The following is a 12,291-nucleotide window of genomic DNA, read 5'->3' as shown; positions in this document are numbered from 1 at the left end:
CTGTAGCTTATACTACAGTTTAAAGATAAGTAATGGAAGATCTCCAGCTTTGTCCTTTTTGTCTAAAGTTGCCTTTACTATTTGGATTCTTTTATTCTTTCATACATATTTTAAAAGTTTTTTTTTTTAGACGGAGTTTCACTCTGTCGTCCAGTCTGGAGTGTGCAGTGGTGTTATCTCAGCTCAATGCAACCTCTGTCTCCCAGGTTCAAGCAATCCTCCCATCTCAGCCTCCTCAGTAGCTAGGATTACAGGCATACACCACCACACTTGGCTTTTTTTTTTTTTTTTTTTTTAACTCTTAGTAGAGATAGGGTTTCACCATGTTGGCCAGGCTGGTCTCGAACTCCTACTCCAAGCGATCAGCCTACCTCAGCCTCCCGAAGTGCTGGTGCTACAGGCGTGAGCCACTGTACACAGGCTTCTTTTCTTAATTCTATTTTTAAAAGTCATTGATAGTTTGAAACAGCACTTAATCTGTAGCTTGCTTTATGCAGCATAAACATTTTAAATGTTGATTCTTCAAATTTATGAGCATGAAATGCTTTTCCATTTATTTGCTTTGTATCATTTTTTCAGCAGTGTCTGATGTTCTTCTTGTAGAGATACTTTACTTCCTTGATTTAATGCATTTCTACATATATTATTTTTTCTTTGTGGCTATTGTAAATAGAACTATGTTCTTGAATTTTTTTTCTCAGCTTGTTATTGGTGTACAGAAATGCTACTCATATCTATATAGTAATTTTGTATCCTAAGACTTTGCTTTAGTCTTCTTTTAGGCAGAGGGGTCTTCTGGTCTAATCTTTAAAGGTTCTAGAAAAAGAATATCATCAGTGCAGATAATTTGACTTCTTAATTTAGATTCCTTTTCTTTCTTTTTTGGATTGCTCTTACTAGGACTTCCAGAATTATGTTGAATAGGACTGTTTAGAGTGAATATTCTTGTATTATTTTTATTCTTAGAGAGAATGTATCCAGCTTTTTCCTGTTCAGTATGATGTTGGCTGAGGATTTGTCATACAGGCCTCTTATTATTTTGAGGTATGATTCTTGAATGCCAAGATTTTTGAGAATATGTTCATGAGTCAATATTGAATTTTCTTGAATGCTATTTCTGCATATATTGTGATATATACTTTTTTGCTTAAAATTATATTCACATGCTGAAGTACACTTATTGACTTGCATATGATGAAACATTCTTGCATTCATAGAATAAAGCTCACATGACTGTGGCAAAATAACTTTATTTCCTTATGAACTCAGCTTCCTAGTATTTCATGGAGGATTTTTGTTTCCATGTTCACCAGGAATATAGGCCTGTAATTGTTTTTGTTGTTCTGTCTTCACTAGATTTTGAGAGCAACATGATACTAATTTTATGTAACAAGTTAGGGTGGAATCCCAACATGATTTTTTTGGAATACAATCAGTACAATTAGGACCAGCTCATCTTTGCATATGTGATAAAATTTTCTGCGGATTCATCCGATCCAGGGCTTTTTGTGGTTGGTAGGTTTGTTTTTTTAATTACTAATTCATTATACACTTTATACTCTTTGCTCTCTTCAAGACTTCTGTTAATTCCTGATTCAATCTTGGAAGTTGTTTGTATTCAGTTTATCTATTTTCTCTAAATTTTGTAGTTTGCATGCATAGAGATGTTCATAGAAGTTTCTGAGGATGTTTTGTATTTATGTAGAATTATTTGTGATTTCACAACTCTACTATATAAATAGATGCAGAATAAAAATTTGACAAAATTCAACATTCCATCATAATACATCTCTGAAAAACTTAGGTATAGCAGCAATGCAACTCAAGCTGATAAATGCTATATGTAACCAAAAAAATGCACAGCTAACAACATACTAAACAAAAAAAGTTAAAGATTTTACTCTAAGAGCTAGAACAAGGCAAGAATGTGCACCTTTTTTAGTCTTATTAAACATAACAGAGAAGAGAATAACACCAAAGGCATCCAAATTGGAAAAAGTAAATTATCCTTGTTTAATAATCTTTTATTTCTATATGCAATCTTAAGTATAGAAAAGCCTGACTTGACTAAAAGCTATTATAATAAACAAATTCATTAAACTCACAGAATACAAAGGCAATACCCAAAATTCAGTAGCATTTCTGTACAATAATAAATATATCAAAACGAAATTTAAAAACAAATTCCATCTACAAAAACTGTAGTAACTAAACTTTGAAATACTTTTAACCAAAAAGTTGAAACACTGTGGAGTATAATCTAAAGAACATTATAGTAAGAAATGAAATACATTTCACACAAATATAAAGGTGACAATTTCTTAGAGAAAGAACAGTATCTTCAAAAAATGGTTAAGGAAACTTTACACTCACATAGAGAGCAATGAGACCCTAATCTCATACCATATATAAAAATCAACTCAAAATAAATTAGGTTATTAAATGTAAGGCCTGAAACTATAAAATTAGTACAAAAAATATTGTGAAATCATAATAACATTGACCTAGGCAGTGAGTTTTTAAATTTAACCTCAAAATCCCAGATAACCAAAGGAAAAATGGACTACTCAGATTACTTTTAATTAAAAAGCTGCCACACAGAATGATAAAACAGAATGAAACAACTAAAAAGGGGACAAAATATTTGCAAATCATACACATGACAAGAGTTTAATATCAAAAATATATAAGAAACTCAAGGCCAGGCAGGGTGGCTCACGTCTGTAATCCTAGCACTTTGAGAGGCTGAGGTGGGTGGATCATGAGATCAGGAGACTGAGACCATCCTGGCCAACATGGTGAAACCCCATCTCTACTAAATATCCAAAAATTAGCTTGGGGTGGTGGCGCATGCCTGTAATCCCAGCTACTCAGGTGGCTGAGGCAGGAGAATCACTTTAACTAGGGTGTTGGAGGTTCCAGTGAGTTGAGATCACACCACTGCACTCCAGCCTGGCCACAGAGAAACACCCCATCTCAAAAAAAAAAAAAAAAAAAAAAACCTCAAATAACTATACAACAAAAAACTAATAACTACTGAAAATGAGCAAAAACCTTAAATATATTTCAAAACATATACATGTACAACAAATATATTAAAAAATACTCAGTGTCAATTATTATCAGAGAAAGGCATGCCAAAAAACAAAAAATACAAGATACCAGCTCACCACTGTTAAAATGATTTTTATTAAAAATAAAAAAAATGACCAAGCGCGGTGGCTCATGCCTGTTTAAGTGTGAATTTTTGAAGTTGGCAAAATGTAATCCCAACACTTTAGGAGGCCGAGGCAGGCAGATCACCTGAGGTTGGGAGTTCAAGATCAGCCTGACCAACAAGGAGAAACCCTGTCTCTACTAAAAATACAAAATTAGCCAGGTGTGGTGGCACATGCTTGTAATCCCTGTCACTCGAGAGGCTGAGGCAAGAGAATCGCTTGAACCTGGAAGGCGGAGGTTGTGGTGAGCTGAGATCGTGCCATTGCACTCCAGCCTGGGCAACAAGAACAAGACTCTGTCTCAAAAAAACAAAAATTAAAAATTTTTAAAAAAGTGTTGGCATAGATATGAAGAAAAGGGAATGCTTGCACACTGTTGGTTTTAATGTAAATGAGGATGGTAATTATGAAAAACGAAAGAGATTTCACAAAAAAATAAGATCAAAATTATTATATAATAATTTCAATACCGGACATATATCTACAACAAATAAAATAAGGATGAAGAAACATTTGGCTGGGCACGGTGGCTCATGCCTGTAATCCCAGCACTTTGGGAGGCTGAGGTGGGAGGATCACAAGGTCAGGAGTTCAAGACCAGCCTGACCAACATGATGAAACCCTGTCTCTACTAAAAATACAAAAATTAGCCAGGCACAGTGGTGCGTGCCTGTAATCCCAGCTACTTGGGAGCCTGAGGCAGGAGAATCGCTTGAACCTGGGAGACTGAGGTGGCAGTGAGCCGAGATCAGGCCTCTGCACTCCAGCCTGGCTGACAGAACAAGACCCTGTCTAAAAAAAAAAAAAAGAAAGAAAGAAAAAAAAAAGAAGGAAACATTTGCACTTCTATGTTGTTTGCAGCACTCCTCACAATAGCCAAAATACAGAGTCAACAGTTTGACATCTAATGAGTAAATAAAATAAATGCAGTATACACACAAAATTGAATACTATTCATCTTTTAAAAAAGAAAATTCTATTACTTTCAGTAACATGGATTAATCTGGAGAACATTATATTACTTTAAATAAGTCAGACACAGAATGAATACTATCTTATGCTATCACTTACACTTTTTTTTTTTTTTAAGACAGTTTTGCAAGTTTCCCAGGCTGGATTGCAATGGTGTGATCTCGGCTCACTGCAACCTTCACTGGGTTCAAGCAATTCTCCTGCCTCAGCCTCCCAAGTAGCTGAGATTACAGGTGCCCACCACCTTGCCTGGCTTTTTTTTTTTTTTTTCTATTTTCAGTAGAGACAGGGTTTCACCATGTTGGCCAGGCTGGTGTCGAACTCCTGTCCTCAAGTGATTCACCTGCCTTGGCTTCCCAGCGTGGTGGGATTACAAGCGTGAGCCACCAGGCCCGGTCTCACTTACACAAGAATTCTAAAGAACAATCTCATTGCTGTAGAGGATAAAATGGTGAATACCAGATGCCAAGTTGTTTAGAGTGGGGAGTTAGAAAGAAAAGAATATATAATTATACTTGAATAAGAGGAATAAGTCCAAAATATTTATTGTACAGCACAGTGACTATAGTTCATTCTAATGTATTTCTGGTTTTCAAAAATGTTAAGACAATGCCACATGATCTCACAACAAAAATATTAACTACATGAGGTAAAGCATTAATTACCTAGAATTAAGCATGTGATGAGGTATACATACCTAAAAATATTGTTTTGCAGAATAAATACACATTTTGCCTGTCAACTTGAAAAGTATATTTTTAGCTTGGCATGGTGACTCATACCTGTAATCAGTGCTTTGAGAGGCCAAGGTAGGTGGATCATCTGAGGTCAGGAGTTCAAGAGCAGCCTGGCTAACAGGGTGAAACCATGTCTCTACCAAAAATACAAAAATTAGCCAGGAGTGGTGGCCTGTAGTCCCAGCTATTCAGAAGACTGAGGCAGGAGAATCACTTAAACCCAGTAGGTGGAGGCTGCACTGCACTTCAGCCTGGGGGACAGGGTGAGAACATTTTGGAAAAAAGAAATTTATATGCGCACACACACACACACACACATAATTAAATGGATGCACTGGCTCACACATGTAATTCCAGCAATTTGGGAGGCCAAGGTGGGTGAATCGCTTGAGGTCAAGACCAGCCTGGCCAACATGGAGAAACCTCATGTCCATGGAAAATAGAAAAAGTAGCCAGGCATGGTGCCACCAACCTGTAATCCCGGTTATTCGAGAGGTTGAGACATGAGAATTGCTTGACCCTGAAATGTGGAAGTTTTAGTGAGCTGAGACCATGCCACTGCATTTCAGCCTGGGTAACACAGTAAGACCCTTGTCTAAAAATTATGTATCTATATCTATATATCTATATATAACAATGTTTCAAGTACTGTCTTTGTCTTAAACAGCTGAATACTATCAAAAATAGTTTTTGTCATTTAGTTTGTCAGCCATGACCATAGGAACTCTGATATTTATTATTTATTTTATTTACTTATTTAAGACAGAGTGGAGTACAATGGCACGATCTTGGCTCAATGGAACCTTCGCCTCCTGGATTCAAGGGATTCTCCTGCCTCAGCCTCCTGAGTAGCTGGGACTACAGGTACCCACCACCATGCCCAGTTAATTTTTCTATTTTTGGTAAAGATGGGGTTTCACCATGTTGACCAGGCTGGTCTCAAACTCCTGACCTCAGGTGATCCACCCACTTCAGCCTTCCAAAGTGCTGGAATTACAGGCGTGAGCCCCCATGCCCTGCTTAGAAACTCTAATATTTAACAGCATTTTCTGGACCCAGCAGAGTGTATGGGAAGAGCCAATGTACGTTAGGGCTTTTATTTCAAGCATAGGGTATTTAGAGTTTCTGATGTTGACGGTAATAAGAAAAACACTAAAAGGTGCAGCTGTTGCTTATGGTCCCATGACTGGCCACTCCGTGAGCACAGTAAACTAGTTTTTATGCAAAATAATGGGAAATATTTTAATCCAAAAGCAGCCATGTTCTCCAAAAGTTTTCCAGAGAAAAGGACCAGGGAGTTGACTACAGTTAGGTGACAAAGAGTAAAAACTGTAGACTAGAAAAAAAAAGTGAGAAGTTCCTCCAAATTGTAATATCAACATGAAAAAAAATTACATCAAATGTCAAATCCAGAGATCATTTTATTATTTTGCTAACTTCAAAATTCACACTTAAAAATTGAAGATACTGTATAGAAACATAAGTCATGCTATAAGTACATTATAAAAATTAAATTTGAAATTGTTCACTTACAATCAACTCTTAAAAATTAAATTTCTAAGACATCTATTTTAGCAAACTATATTTTTCACTCTTTGTGTGGGAATCTAACAAGGTTTTCCTTTTATAAACAAAACCATGCTAACTGATATATTATTCTCATTGATATATATTCTATGCTGATATATTCTTGTGGAAAGTGTTATGTCTTTTAATTAACTAATCTGAAAGTTATGTTAATAAGCAAACTCTAGTTAAAACCAAATTTTCAATGCATTAAAAAGTACCAACTTTCTCATCAGAACCTACAAAGTACCATGTGAAATGACATGGCATGGAGGTAAGTGAGAAACCTGTAACCGTAATAGAGCAAGAAGAAAAAGGGCTTGACACATAGTTAGAATACACATAAAAAATTTTTTAAAAAGTCAAGATAATTAGGAAATTAAAGCAGCAGAATCTCTCTTTAAATTCAGCAAGATTCAGCTTTGCAGCCTGAAAAACAAAGTGCCCTCTCCACATGAAAAAAAAAAAAAAATCAATGTTGTATCTTCAGCATTGGTATTTTATGTTTTTGAGAAAAAAGTCTGTCGCCCATGCTGGAGTGTAATGGCATGATCTCAGCTGACTGCCACCTCTGCCTGCCACATTCAAGCAATTATCATGTCTCAACCTTCCAAGGAGGTGGTGTTACAGGCACCTGCCATCATGCCTAGCTAATTTTTGTATTTTGGTAGAGCTGGGGTTTCACCATGTTAGCCAGGCTGGTCTTGAACTCCTGACTTCAGGTGACCTACCCACCTCGGCCTCCCAAAGTGTTGACATTACAGGCATGAGCCACCACACCCAGCCAGTTTTTGTTTGTTTTTCTTTTTCTTTTTTGAGACAGAGTCCAGCTCTGTTGCCCAGGATGGAGTGCAGTGGCAAAATCTTGGCTCACTGCAAGCTCCGCCTCCCAGATTCACGCCATTCACCTGCCTCAGCAACCTGAGTAACTGCAACTACAGGCATCCACTACCATGGCTGGCTAATTTTTTGTATTTTCAGTGGAGACAGGGTTTCACTGTGTTAGCCAGGATGGTCTCATCACCTGACCTTGTGATCTGCCCAACTCTGCCTTCCAAAGTGCTGGGATTATAGGCGTGAGTCACTGCACCTGGCCCAATGGTATTTTTCATTTCTGAATCAAAGTTACAAACTAAGTTCAGCACGAATATTTCTGCCTTATTATGGAGCATCTGTTACACAGCAAGTGCTGTCATGTTTGTTGATATATTTTGCATATAAAAACATCCTCAAAAGTTACGAAGCTTCCCTAGTACCTACCTGAACAAATTGACTCAATAAATAAAATTTATGTCAATAATAAAATTAAAAAATAATAACTAAATAAAGATAGGCTCAGCTGGGTGCGGTGACTCACACCTGTAATCCCAGCACTTTGGGAGGCCGAGGTGGGCATATCATTTGAGGTCAGGAGCTCGAGACCAGCCTGCCCAACACAATGAAACCTTATTTCTACTAAAAATACAAAAATTAGCCAGGCGTGGCCGCAGATGCCTGTAATCCCAGCTACTTGGGAGGCTGAGGGAGAAGAATCACTTGAACCCGGGAGGTGGAGGCTGCAATGAGTCAAGATTGCATCACCGCACTTCAGTCTGGGTGATAACAGTGAAACTCCATCTCAAAAAATAAAAAATAAAAATAAAAGTAGGCCTATGTAAATTTCTGCACTTATAAGAACAAAATGGAATGTTCTAACACTAAATAAAACTCAATACACTAATGAAATTACCTTTGAAAATTACTTTGTGTGCACTACTAAATTTCACAAAAACAATTCCTATAATCACTGACCAGCTAACATAACGAATACTTTATAAAACAGAAAGAAGAAATCTGCCCCACAGACACCGCGGGCCACACAGTTTCAGTAGTCTGTGGGTTTCCTGCCAGCCGCACTCTTGGACCATAATCATGGTGGACATGATGGAGTTGCCGAGGTTGCGCATCAATGCCAGCATGCTAGCTCAGTTCATAGACAAGCCTGTCTGCTTCATAGGGAGGCTGGAAAAGATTCATCCCACTGGAAAAATGTTTATTCTTTCAGATGGAGAAGGAAAAAATGGAACCATCGAGTTGATGGGACCCCTTGATGAAGAAATCTCTGGAATTACGGAAGTGGTTGGAAGAGTAACTGCCAAGGCCACCATCTTGTATACATCTTATGTCCAGCTTAAAGGATATAACCATCCTTTTGATCCTGGACTTTACAACAAAGCTATGAAAATTATCCATGAGTTCCCTCAGTTTTATCCTTTAGGGATTGTGCAACATGATTGATCTTGGTGGATTTTCATACAATTGCAAATGAGCTATATTAAAGACTATTAAAGGAAGCCCCTCTTGTTTGAGGGAGAGATTTCTGTGCTTTCTCATATTTAACTTGCTCTTTTTAAGATATTTCAACCTAGAGTTTTTGATGGAACTGATATATTGACAGGTCTCACCTAAGTCCTTTTATAAAGAATTGCTACTCCAATATGTGGTCAGATTAGATGCAAGAATAAAGCAGTTCTCTGAGTTTAGGTTTCTATTTTATTAATAAAAACTAAAAGGGTACATACCAAAACAAAAAAAAAGAAAAAGAAAAAAAAAGAAATAAGAATCAAGAAAATAATGGGTCTAGTATGAGTACCAGAAAAATTAAAAAAAAAAAATTGCATGTAGAGATTCTGAATTGTAAGCCATAAGAATTTACAGCAATAAATTTAATACATTTTAAAGGCTTCTATTTTCTGGAAGATCTTTTGACAGTAATTGCACCTTTAATGTTTGTATTAGCTCTCTGATGTTAAGATGTGAGCAGTTATTAATGGCTTTGTCACATTCTTTATATTTGTACAATTTGTCTCAAAAATAAATTATTTCCTGTGCACTAAGGTATGAGCATTAGTTAAGTTTTGCCACATTCTTCACACTTGTAGGCGTTTTCTCGAGTATAAAGTATCTTACCTACAATCAAATGAGACAACTATTTAAATAGCCTTTAAAGGCTTTGTCATATTCTTCACATTTCTAGTTCTCTCCAGCATGATTTCTTTCAAATTTAAAAAAGTTTGAGATTTCGTAAAAAGCATTGTCACATCTTTAAGGTTTGTGGTTTCTCTTTAGTATGAATCATCTTATGTAGGTTAAGAATTGAGGGCCGGGCGCGGTGGCTCAAGCCTGTAATCCCAGCACTTTGGGAGGCCGAGACGGGCGGATCACGAGGTCAGGAGATCGAGACCATCCTGGCTAACACGGTGAAACCCCGTCTCTACTAAAATATACAAAAAATTAGCCGGGCGAGATGGCGGGCGCCTGTAGTCCCAGCTACTCGGGAGGCTGAGGCGAGAGAATGGCGTAAACCGGGAGGCGGAGCTTGCAGTGAGCTGAGATCCGGCCACGGCACTCCAGCCTGGGCGACAGAGCGAGACTCCGTCTCAAAAAAAAAAAAAAAAAAAAAAGAATTGAGGACTTGTTAAAGGCTTTGCCACATTCTTCACATTTGTAGGGTTTCTCTGTAGTATGAATTATCTTATGTTTAGTAAGGGATGAGGATCGGCTAAAACCTTTGCCACATTGTTTACATTTGTAAGGTTTTTCTCCAGTATGAATTCTGTTATGTACAGTAAGGGATGAGGATCGGTTAAAGGCTTTGCCACATTCTTCACATTTGTAGGGTTTCTCTCCAGTATGAATTCTGTTATGTGTAGTACGGTGTGCACGTATTTTAAAAGCTTTGCCACATTCTTCACATTTGTAGGGTTTTTCTCCAGTATGAATTCTCTTATGATTACTAAGGCTTGAGGACACATTAAAGGCTTTGCCACATTCTTTACATTTGTAGGGTTTCTCTCCAGTATGAATTCTCTTATGATTACTAAGCCTTGAGGACATACTAAAGGCTTTGTCACATTCTTCACATTTGAAGGGTTTCCTTCCAGTATGAATTCTCATATGATTATTAAGGCTTGAGGACACACTAAAGGCTTTGCCACATTCTTTACATTTGTAGGGTTTCTCTCCAATATGAATTCTCTTATGATTATTCAGGTTTGAGGACTCACTAAAGGCTTTGCCACATTCTTCACATTTGTAGGGTTTCTTTCCAGTATGAATTATCTTATGTTTACTAAGGCTTGAGGACACATTAAAGGCTTTGCCACATTCTTCACATTTGTAGGGTTTCTCTCCAGTATAAATTCTCTTATGATTATTAAGACTTGAGGGCATACTAAAGGCTTTGCCACATTCTTTACATTTGTAACGATTCACTCTAGTATGATTTCTTTCATGCTGAGTTAGGTGTGAAAGCATGCAACATGATTTGCCACATTCTTTACATTTGAAAGAATTATTTCCAGTATGTCTTATCTTATGGCTATTTGAACTTGAAAATTTATGGAAGACTTTTACATATTTATCACATTGAAATATTTTGCTCCAGTTAGTTATCAAACATTGCTTAAGTTTATCATAACCTCCTTTGTGCATCTTACACTCATCCACACTTTCACAGCCTTTTCTTAATTGTAAATTGTCATGTCCATATTTTCCATATCTTCTCAGTATTACTTTTGGGAAAGAATCTTTTATGCCCTGCTCTGGCCAAAGGTCTTGGGCAAAATGAGAATACACAACTGAAAAAAATAAAAATAACAAATTACTTCACTTACTAGACTCAGATGGATATACTTTAGAAATCTAAGCTATAAAATTATACAAAGTACATAAGCAAGATGGCATTGAAAAATATCACAGGCCATAATTACTTCATAGACATACAAATGTAACAAAACATGCAGACCAAAATACATTTGTGGAAAATGCATAAATGAGTTAAGTAGGTGCAGTGTCCCAAAGACCCTCATAGAATGAAGAGAAAAGTTTATTACATCTACCCAAAACAGCTCTTCCTGCTCCCCAATATACCAAAGAACCTTTACAATAAAATTGTAAGCTCCTGAATTCTTTTTTAAAAGACAAGTAAAATACTGGCACATTCATCTTTATTTCCGTCTTCTAGGGGCTTTTCCAGACACTTGGTTTCTGTTCCCAATGACATAAAGTCATATACTTTGAAGTGACACTTTGAGTTTGCTGAGACTAAATGTAAATGTTACAGTAGCAGAGAAACTGCAGTATAACAGGGAACAGGTGTAGCAAGTCATGACTCTAAAGAAACATGAATAAACTTCTTTAGTAAGTAAACACTAAATTCAGACAAGACATGTCACAAGAACTTGTCTGACAGACTCCCAACATCTCTAACCAAGACAATTATTTTCAGACTATGCCATAACTGATGTGACAGGTAGCTTTTAATAACGTCCAAATCCTAAAGATTACAATGTATACAAAATAGGGCACCACAGTTCCATCAAATATATCATAAAGTTTTCAGAAATAAATTATAAAAAAGATGTTTATAGGCCAGGCACGGTGGCTCATGCCTGTAATCCCAGCACTTTGGGAGGCCAAGACTGGGGGATCACAAGGTCAGGAGATCAAGATCATCCTGGCTAACACAGTGAAACTCTATCTCTACTAAAAATACAAAAAAATTAGCTGGGCGTGGTGGTGTGCGCCTATAGTCCTAGCTACTAAGGAGGCTGAGGCAGGGGAATGGTGTAAACCCGGGAGGCAGAGCTTACAGTGAGCCGAGATCGCACCACTGCACTCCAGGCTGGGGGACACAGCGAGATTCCATATCACACACACACACAAAAAAAAGATGTCTGTATTTAATTTCAAAAATTGAAAATAAAGCGAAAAATACTCAATGAGTGAAACAGAAACAGACAAAGATAGAAAAACAG

General features: G+C 37.1%; 2 protein-coding genes across 2 annotated transcripts in view; one reads left to right on the top strand and one right to left on the bottom strand.

Moving 5' to 3' along the window:
* The first annotated feature begins 8,152 nt into the window (after positions 1-8,152).
* Positions 8,153-9,044, top strand: LOC117093738 (replication protein A 14 kDa subunit-like). Its single transcript, XM_033229254.1, has one exon. It carries the CDS (start codon positions 8,405-8,407, stop codon positions 8,768-8,770), a length of 366 nt encoding a protein of 121 aa, XP_033085145.1. The 5' UTR covers positions 8,153-8,404; the 3' UTR covers positions 8,771-9,044.
* Positions 9,045-9,383: 339 nt separating this feature from the next.
* LOC117093527 (zinc finger protein 723-like) overlaps positions 9,384-12,291 on the bottom strand; it is a 43,350-nt gene continuing 40,442 nt past the window's right edge. Inside the window, exons 9-10 of the mRNA XM_033228858.1 lie at positions 9,940-11,112; positions 9,384-9,442 (exon numbers count right to left, since the gene is read on the bottom strand). Coding sequence (XP_033084749.1) covers positions 9,384-9,442; positions 9,940-11,112 — 1,232 coding nt within the window. The remainder of the gene's footprint in view (positions 9,443-9,939; positions 11,113-12,291) is intronic.

The sequence above is a fragment of the Trachypithecus francoisi genome, unplaced genomic scaffold, assembly GCF_009764315.1.
Source record: "Trachypithecus francoisi isolate TF-2019V2 unplaced genomic scaffold, Tfra_2.0 Lachesis_group12, whole genome shotgun sequence".
Taxonomy (NCBI): domain Eukaryota; kingdom Metazoa; phylum Chordata; class Mammalia; order Primates; family Cercopithecidae; genus Trachypithecus; species Trachypithecus francoisi.
The sequence above is the reverse complement of the archived record's forward strand: the minus strand, read 5'-3'. Positions and strand labels throughout refer to the sequence as shown.